Source organism: Electrophorus electricus, chromosome 15, assembly GCF_041902795.1.
Source record: "Electrophorus electricus isolate QZ-2024a chromosome 15, ASM4190279v1, whole genome shotgun sequence".
Taxonomy (NCBI): domain Eukaryota; kingdom Metazoa; phylum Chordata; class Actinopteri; order Gymnotiformes; family Gymnotidae; genus Electrophorus; species Electrophorus electricus.
The window spans coordinates 2,939,377-2,958,318 of NC_137511.1; the positions used below are offsets into that span (position 1 = coordinate 2,939,377).

Below are 18,942 nucleotides of genomic sequence, written 5' to 3' on the forward strand. Positions count from 1 at the left end.
CAAGCCTTTTTCTTTATTAAAACGTTATAACTTGAATTACATTTAATACAGTTTTATTGTTCTTGTGCACGGTACATCAACAAACGACAAGCGATGAAGACGCACTAGACTCAGGAGACCCCTGCATGCATAGTGCATAATTACCTTCGACGTGTTTGGGGAGGGGAAAATAACCTCCGAAAGCTCATTGGTTCCGCACCAAGCACGCACGGTGAAGCGCAATGGTCAGGATGTTCTCGGGACTGAAAAGTTGGCCACGGGGAAAACTTTGGATGGTGCTAAAAAAATGTTGCATCCGCAGATTCAGTACCATGTAACAAAACACCATTTATTAATTTTAGGTAAGTTACTGTAGGTGCACAGACGGACGCGTCTGGCACACCTCGATTACGAATACGCGGACCAGAAGGATACATTTGGAAATGGTAAGTATACAGTCTTTTCTTGTTATAAAAATATATTGTAAAACTAAAGCTTGCGCAATCCGGGAGCAAAATGTTATTATGAATACAAAAATAGATGTACACATAAATAAATACTTTACAGTAAACTTTGTGGCCTGTTTGTCCATGCAACTTACTTCATATCATATTTTGGCAACTATTTTAAACGTTTTTAAATACATGTTTTAGTTCATGATCAAACTAAATCATGTGAATACATTATGTATTATATACGCGGAAAAACGATGCGTTATTTTTAAGAGCAATTAATTTCACTTTCAGTAATACTATTATTTATTTAATTGATTAATTTTTTTTGGCAGTAGTTACATTTTTGAACCCCAATCTCCCAAAAGAAAGTTAAACGCGTTTTACTTTTAAAGTGAATAATAGTCTAGGCAACGCTATATAATGTGTGTGGAGGGAGGAATTTCGTTTGTATAGACGTATAAGTTACCATAGCAATTTATTGCACATCCTTCATGTGGTCATATTCAAGACAGTTACATTCTTTACAAGTGATCTGGCAAAAAAGGTTGGCACTGCTTAAAATCGAGTGTCCATAAAACAGATATGCACATTTAAATGTGAAATGATCACATTGAAAAAAAGAGGAATTTTAAAAGTCTTTTAAAAGCTATTCACTTCATCTGGATAAAACAAACTGCCAGAGATATACTTCCACAAAGGTATGCAAAGGTATACAAAAAAAAGGCTTGCAAAGTCTGCTCACAGGCAGGCTATACAGATGGCCAACAAGAAATAACACAGAAAGGCAGCACAGAGGTTTTTAAAAATTTAAAAATCAAAAGGTAATTTAATAAAACTGAGGGTTAAAAAAAATAATTCAGGGCAACATATAAACAAACTGTAAACCTACTAGTTTAGTCTTCAGAAAATTACTGCTTTCTATTGAGGGAAGCTGAGACAATCTGTTGTCTGCTAAACTCTGCCCTTTATCCACAAGGACAACATTTTTTAACTGATTATCAATGTGTTTGCTTCTGTATGTTGGAGGTGGAAGGAGGGCAGTCAGTAATGAGCAACCCATGTTTTTCTAGGAAAAGCATTTTTACGCATGCCTCAGCTTTTCTCAGTGTAGCTGTAGGGGTCAGCCTGCAACTGAGTTAACATGGACCCTGTGCCCTTAAACACTTCACCTTTCACACATTCTCAAAAAGCATGCCGCCACCCCCACTCACACATGCTCAGAGGATGTCCCATCACCCCCACGCTAAGCCTCCTTGTTAGGCATGCCGCAATGGCTGTTAACGCTTCTCGCTGATCTCCTTATTTATGTCTGCTTGTTCGCTGGGATGCATCATTTTGCGCTGCAGCAGGGCAACTGTCCGGGCCCAACATCCACCCCAAGGGACTCCATGACCGGTGGAAGCAGGGTGTGAAGAGTGTGTGCGTGTGTGTGTGTGTGTGGGCACGAGCATTTGGGACGCGTTGCTGAGCCCAAAAAAGCAACAGGGGGAGGCCGCGGCGCCCATGGCTTGGGAAAAGAAGAAGAAGAAGGCTGGAGTGCTCCCTCCAGACGGCGGCTGGGGGTGGATGATTGTGGCCGGCTGCTTTGTGGTCACTGTCTGCAGCCGTGCCGTGACGAGGTAGGTCTTGCTGGGCCGTGCACCTCACTCTGTTTGGTGGCTCCTTTATTGGGTTGTTTTCATAACCCCGTCTAGGTTCTCTCTTTTCATTTTTGACTTTCTAATTCAGTGCAGTCAACAACAATGTAAATGCTGAGAAATTTAGGAAGGAAGCTTTCTGTTAAATTCATAAACTCCGGGTTTGTTATTTCGTTATTAATCATAGGGCATACTATTGCATTATTATCCATACTATGAATTATTCAATAACAGTGAAATATTTATATAAAAGTGCTGTAGTTACAAGAGTGAGGATTGAGAGCCTGGACTCACCAATAGGTCTCTGGCGTCTACAGGGTTAAAGTCGACTGCTTGTTTGTCATGTAGTAAGATGATGTTTAAAACTGAGACATATTCCATGTAGAGGCCATGCAGAGTCAAGTGAAAACAGGTATCCAGTGTTTCATGCCACGGATCTCCCAGTTCAGGTTACATTTGACACACTGGTAAACAACTTGGCAAATCTACAAACAGGGAGCCAATGTATGTGACCAGACTGTCAAGGGCAGTAGTCCAGTGTCCACCAAGATTACTAAGAATGTTTTCACTTGACGGAAAGGTGAAATTGGGTGAAATTAATGATTGTTTCCTGACTGCAATATTTTTTATCAGGACTTTATCTGCTATGTAAATATTATAGTCCAGCTTGTGAAAGTTCTAGAAGGATGGAGAGAGTGGCTTGATTCTGCCAAAGAAAATTGCTTGCATTGTCCCCACAGAACTGCCACTTGTTGAGACAAGAGAGGCTGAGAAGTGTCAGGGTGTATGGTTAGCTCACACAGCACGCAGCCTCTAACTTTTTGAAACCAAGGTGCCCCTAAGCGAATATCGTCTGACCAGGACTCCCGTGAACCTTTCACGACTCCTGCAGAGAAACATGGCCATAAGCTGCCTACATTCAGCAAGGGCCAGAACTCTCCTTCAAGGTGAATGAGCAGCCTGAGGTGTCTGTGTGGGATGTAAGGAGGGCTTTACTAATTTACTGCAGGTTATTTCGTGTCGCATATGTTTGTGGGTGTGGTTCAGGCCCCGATGAGCTAGCTGAACCCTTTAACCCTAATCTGGCTGGCTCCAAGCAGCAGGGCATTCAAAGTGTTCCGTTTGATTAGGACTCGGGGACAGATATCTCTCCCTCCGATGGCCTCTCGCCGGTATTGTGCGTGTGTTCTGTGGCCAGTGATTGGGTATGCGGGAGTCATTGGCTATCGCTTTCCCTCCAAGTGCTTTGACCCTGGTCCCCTGCCTGGTGCTTTCTCCGTGTTTGTTCAGGTGCAGGCAGACATGCGCCTCATTACCCTTCCTCAGCCCAAAACGCCTCGCAAGCCTGGGCCGATCTTAGCTTCCTGTTGTCCGGTTAATCAGCAATAACGGCCGAGTGCCGGGGTTACACTGTCTCCTCTCATCCACTAAACACAGATGATCAGTGACCAGTGCTTACTGCACGTCATGTTTCTCCGCGCACGCAAGTACTGCACGCGCAGCACTGGATCTGAACACATGCTTTTGAGTCGTGTCATTCATGATGTTGGATTTGTAATGATAAATGGGTTGTTGTTTTTTTGTCTTTCCCAGATGCATCTCTATCTTCTTTGTGGAATTTCAAATGCATTTTGCACGTGATTATTCTGGAACAGCATGGATCCATTCATTAGTAGACTGCACCACCATGCTTTGTGGTACGTGATCATTTGGGTCTCATTTTACTGAACCTTCTGACTCCGACAGCAAATGCGATCGTGTATGTAGAAGTGCGTTTTCTTGATCCGAAAAGAAGCAGCCATTTGTTGACACTTCTTGGTAAATCTTGATCTAGGCTTATGTGTTACTCCCTGACATACTGTTCACCACATCCAAGCTGTACATGTGTGTTCCTTTTTTATGGTTGCTATGGTTTTTATGGTCCATTACATTTTTGCTGACCTCCCATATATTTTGACCTATGCACACCACTGGTTTTTATTTTGGTAACATGCGTAGTTTTGCCAGAGAGGCAGAGACTTTCCGGTTAAGTAAGACTCCGCAGAGCCTGCAGGAGGTGTGACCCCCCCCAACCTATTAAAAGTCAGCAACACACAGCGAACATCTTGAGTGCACATGCCAGTGTCACAACAATTTGCCCTGAAGCAGCTGCCTGTTTGTTTTTGTTCTGTTCGCTGCTGTGCGCTATCACGATAGCGAGCGTTATTAGGGAAGGTCCTGTGAAGGACTATGCGACTCAGAAAAAGCCATTTATGGGCTGTGTCTACTAGCCAATGAAAATAAAATGGGAAAAACTCAGGACTTCAGAAATGTTGCTGATATTACATAAAGCCTTGCAATACTGGTGAACTAGCTGACGTATTAACTCTCTTATCGCACGACTGATAGCAAGGCTTCAGCTGGCCAGAACACCAGCGTTCAAAGAACATATCCAGCATATGACTTTTAAAAAAAGAAATATTAGTCACTAATGAATAAGTCCATTTAAAATCACTTTAAAGGTAACCATTCTCAACTGTAATTAAAAATCAATGTTTATTTTGATGTTGACATTTTAGATTAATTTAAGATTATTTTAGATTTATTCCCCAGTTTTTTAAGTCTTATTTTAAATGTGGTGTTTGGATGGCAGCTCCGCTGGGCAGCCTCATCGGGAATCACCTGTCATGCCGCGTGGCTGTGATACTGGGAGGATTTCTGGCCTCTATCGGTTTGGTGCTTAGCTCCTTCGCCACTAGTCTGGAGTACCTCTACCTCAGTCTGGGGGTCTTAACCGGTATGGCAACACGCATAAACTATCCTCATCACTCTCAGCAAAGTCATAGAAAAGAACATTTGCAAGAAATTTTTGAAAATGTTTTATGCATTTGCCTTTTAAACAGGGGTTTGATGTTACTAAAAGGAGTGCTTATTGTTTTGTTCTTCACAGGGCTCGGTTTTGCCCTCTGTTACACACCGGCCATCGCTATGGTAGGAGTTTACTTCTGCGAGAGAAAGGCTTTGGCGTACGGCATCGCCATGTCCGGCAGTGGCATCGGGACGTTCGTTCTGGCCCCCGTCGTGCAGCTGCTGATCGAACACTACTCGTGGCGGGGAGCCCTCCTCATCTTGGGGGGCCTGGTTTCAAACCTGTGCGTGTGTGGTGCTCTCTTGCGCCCCATCGCTTTGAGGGAGAGGGAGGCCTACCCGCTACCTGTGAACTCTGAATGCGGGTGTGGCGCCAGCCCCCAGGGGGCTGTCGGGCCCGAGCTGGAGAGACCACCACAGCCGGGCGAGCAGCGCTGTCTGCAGCCCTTGCAGGAGTACCAGTTCCTGCTCATGCCCAACTTCCTGGCCCTGGCTGGCTCTTTCCTGTTCCTGGCCAGTGGCTGCAGCCTGCCGTTCGTGTACCTGGTGCCCTACGCACTGGACGTGGGTGTCAGCCATCACCACGCGGCCTTCCTCATGTCCATACTGGGGGTCATCGACATTGTCGGCAACGTCACGTTCGGCTGGCTCACCGACAGGAGGTAGGCTACTAACAGGCTAAGCCTAGATTTATAATCGCAAAGGTTTAGCTGAAGTATATTTTGTTCCCATAACCCATCATGTCCCTTTTCTACAGTTACCGTTTTCTTTAACTCACCAAAAACAAAGGCTTAAGAAGTGCATTAAAAAAGGTTTTCTTTTAGCGTTAGTTTCTCCGGTCAATTCGAAGAATTTCAGGCCTCAGACTGACAGTATGGAGATGTGAACTAAGCAGGTATTCAGAGCAGTGTCTTCCTTTTCCTGTCCTACCCAGGTGCCTGAAACAGTACAGGAGCGTGTGCTACATGTTCGCCGTGGGGATGGAAGGCCTCTGCTGCTTCCTCGTCCCTCTCCTGCGGACATTCGCCCTGCTGGTGCCTTTCTCCGTGCTCTACGGCTACTTCGACGGCGCCTACGTTGCCCTAATACCCGTAGTGACGTCCGATGTGGTGGGAACGAGATACCTCTCCTCCGCCCTTGGGGTGGTGTACTTCCTGCACGCGTTTCCGTACCTGGTCAGCCCTCCGATCGGAGGTGAGCATTGCAGGGTGTGGAGATGCGCCTCTATTTTCTTCCAGGCTTGATCTAGAATAAGGTTAAAGTCTTAATGCGTTGCCTGTTAAGTCCTGCAGTAGATGCACAATGCCAAATTAGATAAGGTGAAGTAATGGACTGAAATCAGTTCCCTCTGCTGCTGTGTCACTGGCAAATTAGTGGCACCTCAGGAAACAAAATTAGGAGACTCATCAATCGCCAGGCTGTCTGAGCCCGTATCGCCAGGCCGTCTGAACCCGTATCGCCAGGCCGTCTGAGCCCGTATCGCCAGGCCGTCTGAGCCGTATCGCCAGGCCGTCTGAGCCCGTATCGCCAGGCCGTCTGAACCCGTATCGCCAGGCCGTCTGAGCCGTATCGCCAGGCCGTCTGAGCCCGTATCGCCAGGCCGTCTGAGCCCGTATCGCCAGGCCGTCTGAGCCCGTATCGCCAGGCCGTCTGAGCCCGTATCGCCAGGCCGTCTGAGCCGTATCGCCAGGCCGTCTGAACCCGTATCGCCAGGCCGTCTGAGCCGTATCGCCAGGCCGTCTGAGCCGTATCGCCAGGCCGTCTGAGCCGTATCGCCAGGCCGTCTGAGCCGTATCGCCAGGCCGTCTGAGCCTGTTTGCCTTGTCTGTACACTAACACTTGTTTTTTTCTGTTTCTTGCTCAGGCTGGTTGGTGGACACCACAGGCACCTACACTGCCACCTTCCTCCTCAGTGGCTTCGCCTTGCTCTCTAGTGCCCTCCTGTTGGCCACAGTCACCGCCGTGCGTCATTGCCAAGCAATTCCGAGGAATAGGCCAGGCAAGGACCGCACACGGGAAAAGTGTGAAGCCCAACAGCCAGACTTTATGACCACTAATAAGGACCTATTGATTAGAAATCCAGCCACCTTATAGCATCGGACCTGTCCTTTGTATTTTCTGGATTTATTCCTTTTTTGTGTGAAAAATCAGGTATTTGATCTGGTTTAACATGGTCTTATAGCATCACCAAAACACTTTAAAGTCATGTTTGCTATTGTGCCTCTTTCTAGCTATCTGTCCAAAAGCACTTCATTCCTAAGATATGAATGAAACCTCAAAACAGAAATACCGAGTTAGTGTTGGTGCTTATTGCTCAGTATGAGTATGCTGTTAAATGTTGTGTGTGTGTGTGTGTGTGTGTGTGTGTGTGTGTGTGTGTGTGTGTGTGTGTGTGTGTGTGTGTGTGTGTGTGTGTGTGGTGTTGCTTTAATCTGCAGAATTGTGCAGGATTTATTTGTGTCAGTGGAATAAAGTCAGTCTTAAGACAAGAGGCATTTTATACCAATACAACACCACTTAACCGCCAGAAGAGGGCGGTGTTTGCTAATGAAAGTTTATGTTTGCGCGTTTCGACGGATTTTTTTATATTGCCATGCCATATTTTACTGCAAGATGATAAAGTACCTCACACCAGCAATATGATTTTTGTTAACAGCACCTGTAGTTTCCCTATTTGTCATTTTTCATGAAAGAAGTTTAAAAGGTATATTACAGTAAATATGCCATATGTAATAAAATTCAATTGTTCTTTAATATTGACTGTTTAGCAGACCTTTGCATAGAACTGAGACTGAATCATTGCAAATGAACTTTAAATATATATTTTAAATAAAGCACACAGTACCTTTATGACTGTCTGTATTTAGACATCAATCAATTAAAAAAAACCAAACAAAAGTGGTTTAAAAAAAATAACAATCACCATCACACTATACATTTGGTTTGCAAATTGAACAATGCCTTACAATCTTGCATGTCAGTTTCAAGACTACACAACACCGTCAACATGGACCCAAAATTAAATCGTTTGATCATACCTTTTAAAAACACACACACATTCAAATATCAATAATTTTTGCACATTATGTCCATAAGAGTGCAAAATAATATACCGAGAGACTACTTGTATAGTTATATACGTGTATAGTTATAGTCTTTTAACTTTTCTTTGACATGAAACAATCCATTGGGGACTTGGGAATCTTCTGTCTGCTGTCTCTGTTTATTAAGTACAGTACAGTCAGTATTTTGGTTTATATACATTTCAGGCACACAGTTCTGAGAAATGTGACAACAAAGATGTTTTATCCCGAGGCATAATTAACAATAAAGTATTATTAAAAACAGAAAAGTAGCCACATACGTTGACGGTAACACTCCCAAAATGCCAGCGAACCTCAGGCCACTCTCATTTTGGTGCATGTTTTCGACATGAGCCCTCAGGTTGATAATGCTGTTATGGTGGGCAAACTATAGCTTGTACACAACTTTACACAAGGTTCCACAATTTTGCGCTCTCCAGACCGTGCTTGCACAGAGTCTAAACTGGGAGTGGAGGAACTGGGGAGTAAGTGCTTTGCTCAGGATGCTGGTGGGACTTGAACTGGTATCCTTCTGATTACTATTCCAGTGCTTCAACTCGAGAGGCATTTACATTTACAGTTGACGTCCCCCCACCACACCCCAAGAAGAAACAAACATTTCCACTGCCAAACATAATAAACAAAAGCACAAAACTAACTGTGATAATATCTTCTTAACTGAAACCCAAAGGAAACAAAAGACAATGGCTTGTCTACTCTCCCCAATTAGCTACAAAACATATGTAAAGAAAGTCCCAAAAGAACTGGCAATCAGCTGGTGTGATTTTACCTACAAATATAGAAAATGGTGGATTATATACAAGGAAGACTATATACAAAGTGCTATATGCACAAAACATGTGCAGTGGTACAATGGGGGAAACCAATCTCAGAGTCTAGAAACAGAACTACAACTCAGAATTACAAACATAGATCTAATACATCAAATCAACAAGAGGAAGATAAACTACACAAGTGATAACCAGGCTAGCTGGAGGTGTAATTTGCATGATGTCGAATGCATGACACCCTCAAGGTCATGATGGACACATACGGACTAGAACAAGGAGTGAACTCTGAACAGATGAGCAAAGGTACTCATCCTCGTGTGTTTATTCCAGCGCTTTATGTGTGGGCCTTTGTAGGCCCTGCTCTTATAGCAGAGTGCTAAGTGAAGTTGTATGATGATGAAGATCAAGTATGTATGACCACAACGGTTTTGTGTTACATTACATAATAATATTCTGTTTTAGTTAGTGACATGGAGTGGAACTCACTGTTATAGTGGTGTAATTCACTAAAGAAAAGTCTCAAAGCAAAGGCTTTTCTGAACAGAATCACACAATCCTGCTGCATTTATTTACATTATGGTATGAAAGGTTACTTGTTTTACTTGACATGCAACACTATTGTAGGGACAGCCGCAGATCACACAGAACACTAAGGTACTCATCACTCTGTGTATATTGTTGTGCTTTCTCATAGCACTCTATGGCCTTGCATTTCTCTCCTTTGGCCTTATGGATGAATCCCAGAGTGGCCCAGGCTTTTCCATCTTCAGGACGTTTAGACAAACGTCTATCAGCTATCTTCTTCAGATTTTTAGCACTTTTCACTCCGTCTATTGTCTCATGGTCTAGTTTCAGACATTCCATATAGTAGCTGATGGCCAGAACCAGGTGCCTCTTTTGGTACTGCTGGAACTCTCCAAAGTGGAAATAGATCCTTTGTAGACACTCATTTTTCTCTTTGGCTAGCTGCAGAGTTTGCTCAAACAGCTCTTCTGCACGCTCAAATTGTTTATCCTCCCCATACTGCACTGCTAGCTCAATCATGGCAAACATGAAGCCAGTCTTCAGTGTAGTGGCCTGCTCTAAATGATAGATGCACTGGCGACGAAGCCTCCGAACCTCTGAGCCAGCGCTGGGCGAATCCCGAATTCCCTCTCGCTGTAACGAGATTTTCTTTCTCTTGTAACAGAGTGCTAGCTGATGGTGTATGAAGCCTGAGTTTGACATGCTCTCTGACGCTCTCTTCAGCAGGGCAAGGGACCGGTCCAGGGACCCATAATCCCTGAAGAATTTGCCCACATATCGAATCACTTTAGGAGCAGTGGGTGAGTTCTCCAAGGCTTCTTCCACCAGTCTCTCTGCTTTGTCATACTCCTTGAACTGAGCGAGTCTCAGTGCCAGGAGTACTCTGAGCTCATCATTACCTGGGTTTATGTCCATGGCCCGCTGGAGCTGTTTAACTGCTGGTGAGTCATCTAAACTGGAGGAGCACGTCTCTGTTCGGTGTAGTACAAAAGCATAGCCAGTGTTCCAATGAGCATCATCAGGTTCCAGTTCTAAGGCCTTCTTGAAGCACTCTTGAGCCCTGCCATAGTATTTGCGAGAGAACTTGAACAGTGTCCAGGCTTTTTCCCCAAGAACAGATGCAGATGCTGGGAACTTCTCTGCAATATCTCTGAGCTTATCCAAGTAACTTTCACATTCAGTATAACATTTAATATGGTATTGTATCCAAGCAAGATTTCCATAAGTAACTATGAGCCACTTGTCACAGTTATTCTCATGGCATTCTCTTGTGAGTGCCACAGATTCCTCCAATTTGATGAGTGCTTCTTTGGGAGACCCGAGAAGGTACCTCACAAATGCTAACGAGTTATATGTCTGCGCTAACCCTGCTGTACCCCCAAGATTTAACTCAACATGTTGTTCTAACCTGTTCAGAAGATCAGTGATATTTAGATCTTCTTTATTTAGCTCCCAGGTGAAGTGGCATTCCAATTGCAGCAGTTCTTCAAGAAGTCTGGCCTCAGTCATTCTGTAACACACCAGTATACGGATATTAACTACGGTTCATGGAGAGACATAAACTGAAACAACGTGGACTACACACACTGTTACTCAGTATCCTTGCGAACGCGTTACGTTCGTAGTATAATTAAATAGTAAACAGCAAACGCCTAAAATCATGACATCAAACATACTTCAGTTTAGGTGTCTTCCGCGATCCGAAGAAAAATATGTCACTGCCAAAACAGGAAAGAGAATGCACACGTCACACGTCGGACTAGGAAGGAAATGAAAGCGAAAGAATAGTCATGACGGTAGCGTGGCCGAGCGGTCTAAGGCGCTGGATTAAGGCTCCAGTCTCTTCGGGGGCGTGGGTTCGAATCCCACCGCTGCCACATGACAGTTTTGCCTGTAACAATATAGAATGTAGGACTTCCTATCTGAGCGTCATTAAATGTTGTGTAGAAATAATAATCTTCACGATTCCAATAGACAGGATGGTACAATCTGAAACTATTCGTCATATGCCAAAGTCTTGAATTAAGATCCCTTTTTTCAATTTTAGACGTAATTCCTAGCTCCATATTACAATCATATTCACATACCATGACTGCTGTTTGGAAGGACCACTGATGTCAGAATGCAGGTTTATCGACTAAATTATTTCCTTGCTATTTCTGCAATTCCAAAGAAACCAATGTTTCTTTTATTGCAGTCATTCAGGTGATATACACTTATTTACATGTGTAAATTCTAAATGAAATTGGGCCAAAACAAGAAAAAAAAACTATATATAACTGTATGTATAACTGTATGAATTAAGATCAATAATACACTAGAGCATTTCAGCAGGATACTGACTGACTAGACTATTTGCTTTTGAAAGTAAGAGATCATGTATGAAAGGGCATCTTCAAAGAAAATTAATTTTGGAGTATGAAAATATGCTGTGCATTTCAGCATCAAACAGCACCTCATCAAACAATATTATTCACAATATTGTTATTTCCTTTTAAATGTGCAGAACATCCATCTTTTTGAACCAATGACAAAGAAGTCTGACGACATTCATTTCTTTATCAGCTATGTAATTAAAATGCAATATATTCTTTATTCAATTGTGAGTACACTGTACAGTCTTGCATTAAGTCAGGAAAGTGTGTGCAATTATGACACAATTTTCAAGGGTTTATTTAACACTTTCATATATATATATATATATATATATATATATATATATATATATATATATATATATATATATATATATATATATATGGATGTATGGTAGGTCAGGAGGTCAGGTGATAAGACATTAATACAACCTTTATTTCCCATCAGCAATTAACTTTTATTTCAGTTAGAAGAAAATGTTAATTTTTCCCCTTTATTTATTTTAAATATAAAGTGCAGGATAAACTAACACTGCAACCCTACATAGTAAAACAAGTAGTCTATGGTCCTTAACAGAATTAACATAAAGAATTAACAATAAATTAAAAGCAGCCCTCTGATTAAGAATGTGATTTCATGTCATTGTCTTGTTATCCCAATGTCATATTATCCCATTAACATAATTACATGAATATCTCCGTAATCGAATACACCAATAACCAAATCTGTCAATAAACTTTACTGTAATGAAAGCCTCAGTTCACAAAGATTACTGAGGTACTCATCATTTTCTACATAGCTTAGAGCTTTCTCAGTATTCTATAGCATGACATTTATCTCCTTTTTCCTTAGAGATGAATTCCAGTATTCCCAAAGCCTCTCCATCATTTGGATTTCTGGTAATTCTTTTCTGTGCAATTTTTTTCAAACATGCAGCACTTTTCCTCCCTTCCAGTGTGTTTGGACCCTTCTGCAGGCATTCCATGTATTGTTTGATGGCCAGATGTTCACATCTCTTACTGTACTGCTGGAAATTTGCATAATTGAATATAACTTGCTGGGAAAATCCATTTTTTCCTTTGGCTGTCTGGAATGTAGTCTGGAACAACTCTTCTGCCTTTGAAATATCTTGTTTCTTTCCGTACTGTACTGCTAGCTCAATCATAGCATAGATGAAGTCTGGGCTCAGTGTAGTGGCCTTTTCTAAATGATAGATGCATTGATCCCAAACCTGCTGAATCTCAGCTTCCTTGCTATAGTAGCTTCCAGCTTGAAGCAGATCGGTTTTCTTCCTCTTGTAGCACAGTGCTAGCTGATAATGTATGAAGCTCGACTTGGGTGCCTTCTCTAACCCTCTCTTCAACCAGCTAATGGACTCTTCCACAGACCCTTTCTTCCTGAAATATTGCCCAACATATTGAATCACATGTGGGTGTTCTGGAGACCTCTCTAATGCTTGCTCCACTAGACTATCGGCCTCAATGTACTTCTTGTAGAGAATTAGTCTGAGACCAAGCAGAACTTTAAGAACATCATTTTTTGGGTTAACATGTACAGCTCGTCTTAGCTGTTTAATTGCTGGGCAGTCAGCAGCACTGGAATGCACGGTCTCTGTGCGGTAGAGAGCTATGGCATAGCCGGCATTCCATTCTCCCTCATCTGGCTCCAGTTCCAAGGCCTTCCTGAAGCACTCTTTAGCCCTGTCAGAGTACTTGCGTGAGAATTTGAGTAAGGTCCATCCCTTCTCTCCAAGCACCTCAGGATAAGGGGCAGAGGGAGAGTCAGGTGGATATTTCTCACTGATCTCCTTCAGTTTATTTAAATAGCTTTCACACTCCCCATATGCTTCCATATGATAGTGTAACCATGCAAAGTTTCCATACGTGACTACAAGCAGCTTATCACAGTTGTCTCCATGGTATTGTCTTGTGAGTTCTTCAGATCTCTGTAAATTGCTAAGAGCCTCATTATAGGACCCCGAGAGATACCTTACAAATCCCAAACTGCTGTATGCATGTTCAACTCCAACCTCCCTACCAAGATCAAAGGTAATTTGATCTTCCAGCCTATTTATAAGATCAGCGAACTCTGTATCCTCCTTTCTCAGATCCCAGGTGAAATGACATTCTAGCTGAAGAATCTTGGTTTTGAAAAAATTGTCTTGTGTCGAACTGGGAGAAAAGCAATTAAAGAAGTCAAATAAAGAAACTAAATTATGTAATACGAGACAAAGCGATATACAAAATATCACTTACCTCATTACAGATCTCTCTCAGTATAAATCAGTTTAAAAGGAATGGTTGTGACACCACGGAAAATCCTCCACCAATGTATCCGGATCAATTCAAAAGAAAAATTAAACAGTTTAAAACGTAACCTTAATTCTCTGAGTATGCTATACCACGTACAAAAAATGAGACACTGTCGAATAGCCTGGACTGTGAGACACGTATTTGCTGTGGTTAGGTGTCATTGTGTATATTCTATCGCTTTGCATCGTAATTTTCCTCACCTCTTAAGTTTCGTTTACACGTTCAAGTGGACTAGGAGCAGTCGCAGTTAATGAAAACTACACGCCTTCATTTACATTAGCAACTTCAGTTCGCAAATTTTCATGACAGCACAAACACTACAACAGTTTAAAGACAAATATTACTTTTTAAAACAGAGATTTTCTGAACATGTAGGTAACACAGTGTAACATCCTGACACGATCATTTCAAACGGTGAAGGTTCTTCTTCACATGATTAAATCTTCTTCTACAGCAGTTTACATTTGTTATATGATCTGAACATGGTGATCACCAGTGGAGCGACCTGCGCTATGCTTTTAAAAATTGTTTATTCAAAGCCTACAAACCTATTTGAGCCGTCATGTCAGAGGAATATAAGCTTCATAAGAAAGTGACATATTCTAGGTGGAGCTGCTTGTGGCAGAGTCAGTTTTAGGAACCATCCTAATACAACTTAACACAAATTACCAGTGCTCCGTGAAATAGACTGTAATTATTTAATTGGCATTAACAATCAACTGACTAATAATAAATTACTATCATTAGTTGCAGTGTGCTCAGATAGAATGTGCAGTATGCATCATTTGTTTAGACTAAGTCTTATTTAGAAATATTACGGTAACATTAGCAAACACTATTAACACGAAAATTAGGAACTGCTAGAGATCTAAATATTGCTGGATGAAGTATTATGCCTTTATAAAGGAAACTAGTGTGGTTTGCTATATAATTTTATTCATGATGCATAGTTTACATAGCTTCCACGTGTTTGTTAGAATAACTTTTTAGAAATCCTGTAGGAGTTAAAAGTTTTAGGTTCTATATCTTTTTGTTCTGAGATGTGAAACTTTTTATTAATATTCAGTGTGAATTAAAGGAAAACATTTTTAAACATATAGAATGCTTGTATTTTTAAAGCTAATGCAGTGGCCCTATATAATCTAGCTATAAATTAGGTATCAAAAGAAAAGATGGTCACACATTACAACTGCCTAAACCACCACTAAAACACAGTTAGCTAACTAATGCTAGCAAGCTACTAGCTAAACAAGTTAACTGGCTAACAGATAAATTAATGGTAGCTAGCTCAATTCATCAGAACTGAAGGAGAAGGTTCGGGAGTCTCCTGCATTTTAATAGGGGCAAAGTATAGACAGACAGACACAGACACACACACACACACACACACACACACACACACACACACACACACACACACACACACACACACACACACACACACACACACTCGGCTGTGGGTTTGAAGGAGAAATGAATGCTACCTCCCTGGAATGAGTTTTTGCTGGGTGAGATGTCTGCAACAAACTGTTAGCTAGCTAGTGAACTAAGTTAAGTGAACAGTTAATTAACACTAGCACAAATCCAGGTTTTACTAGCTTAGCTAGTTCATTGGTACTATACATGGAAAAACCTTCACAATATATGCAATACACAATTTGACTAACCTAGCTAGCTAGTCAGCCATCTTAGCAAGATACTCAGCAACTTGTACTTTCTCTGCCAAGGTTCTCACACATGGATTTTAGAGAAGAGATGTTATTGAATTTGGAGGCACCTGAAATGCAGTGTCTTCACTCACGAACAAGGTCAGAGCAGACCAGTTCCCTACAGATTTTATTTCTAGTGATCATGAGTGATTGGGTGAAGAAAGTTAAAGTCTATTGGCGGCCAAAACCAGTAGGAGGAGCTCATTATCTTACTATAAACCAGTAGGAGGAGTTTATCATTATTAAACACTTTTGCCATGCATCATTCGTTAGGCATTATACCTTTTAATTTTCATAGTGTAAATTGTACAATTCAGTCAACTCACTTTATTTAAGGGCTCAGCAGTGTATGCAAAGCTTGTCATTACAATTAAGTAGTTTTCCCAAAAATCAGAAAATCTTTTCCAAGTGGGCAGAACCTTCACATGTGACCTCCTAGTATGGTTTGTGCTTGTCTCATACTGGATACTAGTATGCTGCATACTAGTATGGGAACCAGTATGTAGTATACAGTCATGGCCAAAAGGTTTGAGACTGACACAAATTGCTTTTCACAAAGTTTACTGCCTCAGTTTTTTTTAGAGCCTTTTGTCAGATGTTTACATGGTATAGTAAAGTACAATTATAAGCATTTCAAAAATTTAAAATAAAAAAAAAAACCTTTTTGACAATACATCGTTTAAGCAAATATTTAATATTTATGTAGTGTTCACCCTTCTTTTTAAAAGTCTTCTGCAATTCATCTTGGCATGCTGGATATCATCTTCTGGGCAAAATCCTGACTGATGGCAACCCATTCTTACCTAATCAGTGTTTGAAGTTGATTACATTTATGGCATTTAGCAGACACGCTTATCCAGAGCGACATACAAAAGTGCTTTTTAAATTTACTCATAGAATATATCCTAGTACACTAGTTTAGAGTCCAACATACCAATGAACTAGAATACAGGGATCAATGCTGATACCTAGATGTACAAAATGCATAAAGGTCATTGATAAAGTACAATAAACAATAAGGAATCTGCTGTCCAGACAGCAAGTGGGAATTCATTCCACCATCTTGGAGCCAGGACAGAAGATAATCTCAATGCTTATCGTCCAAGCAGAGCCGTACTTGGGGCTCGAAGTACTCGCAGTATGGATCGGGCTTTGACCATTGACCTTGTATGAAGGGCTGGTCCATTTTTGTCTTTGTAGACAAACATCAAGGTTTTAAATCTGATGCATGCAGCTATTGGGAGCCAATGAAGGGAGCACAGCAGTGGAGTAATGTGTGAACTTCAGAAGATTGAAGACCAGTCATGCTGCTGCATTCTGTACAAGTTCTAGAGGTTTGAAGGCTCTTGGAGGAAAACCATCAAGTAGCGAGTTGCAGTAGTCTAGTTTTGAGATCACAAGAGACTGCACAAGCACCTGGGTAGCTTTCTGTGAGAGAAAGGGCAGGATCCTTCATATGTTACAAAAGAGGAATCTGCAAGACCAGGTTAGATTAGAAACATGATTTGAGAATGACAATTGGTTGTCCAAAGTTGTGCCCAGGCTACAGGCAGCTTCACATAGTGATACCAGGGAGTTCTTGAAGGGAACTGTAATGGTTGGGAGTACCTGGGATGAACAAAAGCTCCATTTTACTGGAGTTGAGCTTCAAGTGGTGGGCTGTTATCCATAACACACTGTCAGTCAAGCATGCCGAGATACGTGTCAGAGGGTGGAAAAGAAATACTTGAGTGTCACCAGCATAGCAGTGGTAGGACTAACCATGAGAAGATATTACATCACAGAGAGCGAGAGCGAGAGCAAGCCCGCCCTCTACTAAGACTTGTGGAACAACAGTGGAGGGTCTACATGGTTTGGATGTGGATCCTCTCCATGTCACCTGATAGGACCATCCCTCCAGATAGGACTAAAACCATCTCCAAGCAGAGCCAGTCACACCAAGCCTGGAGAGAACAGAGAGAAGGATGTTGTGGTTCATGGTGTCAAAGGCTGCCGAAAGGTCTAGGAGAATCAAAACAGATGAGTTTGGCAGCTTTAGCAGCATGAAGTTTTTCCGTCACTGCTACAGCTGTTTCTGTAGATTGTGCCAGTTTATAGCCAGACTGAGATCATGCAGCTGGTTCTGGGGGAGGGAGAGAGACAATCGATTATAAACTGCTCGTTCGAGGGCTTTTGAGAGGAAAGAGAGAAGTGATACCGGTCTGTAGTTGGTAATGTTGGAGCCGTCAAGTGTGGCCTACTTGAGGATTGGTACCACCCTGGTGGTTTTGAACGCAGTTGGCACGTATCTAGAAGATAAATTGTTGTTGATGACGGATGAAAGGAAGCAGATCTCTTGCGATTGTCTGGAACAGAGTGGAAGGAATTGGATCCAGCGGACATGTCAGATTGCTGGAATGGAATTCTGGAAAGTTGATCACAGATTCTATATTTTTTGTTTGTACACCCTCTTTTTGAGAGTAGACCGTAACGTCTCAGTGGGATTGAGGTCTGGGGATTTTCTTGGCCTTGGACCCAAAGTTTCAAATGTTTTGTTCACCAAGCCACATGGTTATCACTTCTGCCTTGTGCCATGGTGCTCCATCATGTTGGGGAAAAAAAGCCTTGTTTATCACCAAATTGCTCCTGGATCGTTGGGAGAAGTTGCTCTTGGAGGATATTTTGAGATCATTCCTTATTCATGGCAGTGCTCTCAGGATGCCTCACCATTGGCATGACACAAGACTCATGGTAGCGCTTATCTTTTCTTCTCTGGACAATCATTTGTCCATATGTCCCAAACTAATTTTCTCTTCATCAGAGAAAATAACTTCACTCCAGTCCTCTGCAGTCCAATCGCTATACTTCCTGCAGAATGTCAGTCTGTCCTTGATGTTTTTATTGGAGAGAAGTGGCTTCTCTGCTGCCCTTCATGACACCAAGCCATCCTCACAAAGCTTCGCCTCCCTGTGCATGCAGATGCACTTGCACCTGCCTTCTGCCAGTCCTGAGCAAGCTCTGCACTGGTGGTGACTTAATCCTGTAACTGCATCCTCTTTAGGAGACGGTCCTGGCACTTGCTTGACTTTCTTGGGTGCCCTGAAGCCTTCTTCACTGCAATTTAACCTCTTTCCTTGAAGTTCTTGATGAGTTGATAAATGGTTGATTTAGGTGCTCTTATAAGCAGCAATGTCCTTGCCTATAAAGCCCTTTTGATGCAATACAATGATGATTATACGTGGTTCCTTG

General features: G+C 42.1%; 3 protein-coding genes and 1 non-coding gene across 6 annotated transcripts; 2 read left to right on the forward strand and 2 right to left on the reverse strand.

Moving 5' to 3' along the window:
- The first annotated feature begins 209 nt into the window (after positions 1-209).
- On the forward strand, positions 210-7,553 carry slc16a12b (solute carrier family 16 member 12b). Of its 3 annotated transcripts, none has more exons than XM_027013497.3 (7): positions 210-425; positions 1,781-2,053; positions 3,665-3,768; positions 4,704-4,847; positions 5,001-5,580; positions 5,853-6,112; positions 6,783-7,553. In XM_027013497.3, the coding sequence occupies exons 2-7, from the start codon at positions 1,938-1,940 to the stop codon at positions 7,010-7,012; spliced, it is 1,434 nt and encodes a 477-aa protein (XP_026869298.2). In that variant the 5' UTR covers positions 210-425; positions 1,781-1,937; the 3' UTR covers positions 7,013-7,553. The 3 variants fall into 3 exon arrangements, with proteins under 3 accessions (XP_026869298.2, XP_026869300.2, XP_026869299.2); XM_027013499.3 differs by having other exon boundaries at positions 1,784-2,053; XM_027013498.3 differs by lacking the exon at positions 210-425 and having other exon boundaries at positions 834-2,053.
- A 347-nt stretch (positions 7,554-7,900) lies between these two features.
- On the reverse strand, positions 7,901-11,082 carry LOC113579510 (interferon-induced protein with tetratricopeptide repeats 5-like). Its single transcript, XM_027013501.3, has 2 exons — positions 10,994-11,082; positions 7,901-10,827 (listed from the first exon to the last, which is right to left on the reverse strand). Exon 2 carries the CDS (start codon positions 10,824-10,826, stop codon positions 9,408-9,410), a length of 1,419 nt encoding a protein of 472 aa, XP_026869302.2. The 5' UTR covers position 10,827; positions 10,994-11,082; the 3' UTR covers positions 7,901-9,407.
- A 30-nt stretch (positions 11,083-11,112) lies between these two features.
- Positions 11,113-11,194, forward strand: trnal-aag (transfer RNA leucine (anticodon AAG)). Its single transcript has one exon. It is a non-coding gene; the product is annotated as a tRNA-Leu (tRNA).
- Positions 11,195-12,267: 1,073 nt separating this feature from the next.
- On the reverse strand, positions 12,268-13,953 carry LOC113579493 (interferon-induced protein with tetratricopeptide repeats 5-like). The gene is made up of 2 exons (XM_027013472.3): positions 13,949-13,953; positions 12,268-13,864 (listed from the first exon to the last, which is right to left on the reverse strand). Exons 1-2 carry the CDS (start codon positions 13,951-13,953, stop codon positions 12,505-12,507), a joined length of 1,365 nt encoding a protein of 454 aa, XP_026869273.3. The 3' UTR covers positions 12,268-12,504.
- Positions 13,954-18,942: the final 4,989 nt, after the last annotated feature.

Coding starts and splice junctions, on each gene's coding strand:
- slc16a12b (XM_027013497.3), top strand. CDS start 1,938: ATGGCTTGGGAAAAGAAGAAGAAGAAGGCTGGAGTGCTCCCTCCAGAC. Junction 2,054..3,664: donor TGCAGCCGTGCCGTGACGAG/GTAGGTCTTGCT, acceptor TGTCTTTCCCAG/ATGCATCTCTATCTTCTTTG. Junction 3,769..4,703: donor CTGCACCACCATGCTTTGTG/GTACGTGATCAT, acceptor TTTGGATGGCAG/CTCCGCTGGGCAGCCTCATC.
- LOC113579510 (XM_027013501.3), bottom strand. CDS start 10,826: ATGACTGAGGCCAGACTTCTTGAAGAACTGCTGCAATTGGAATGCCAC.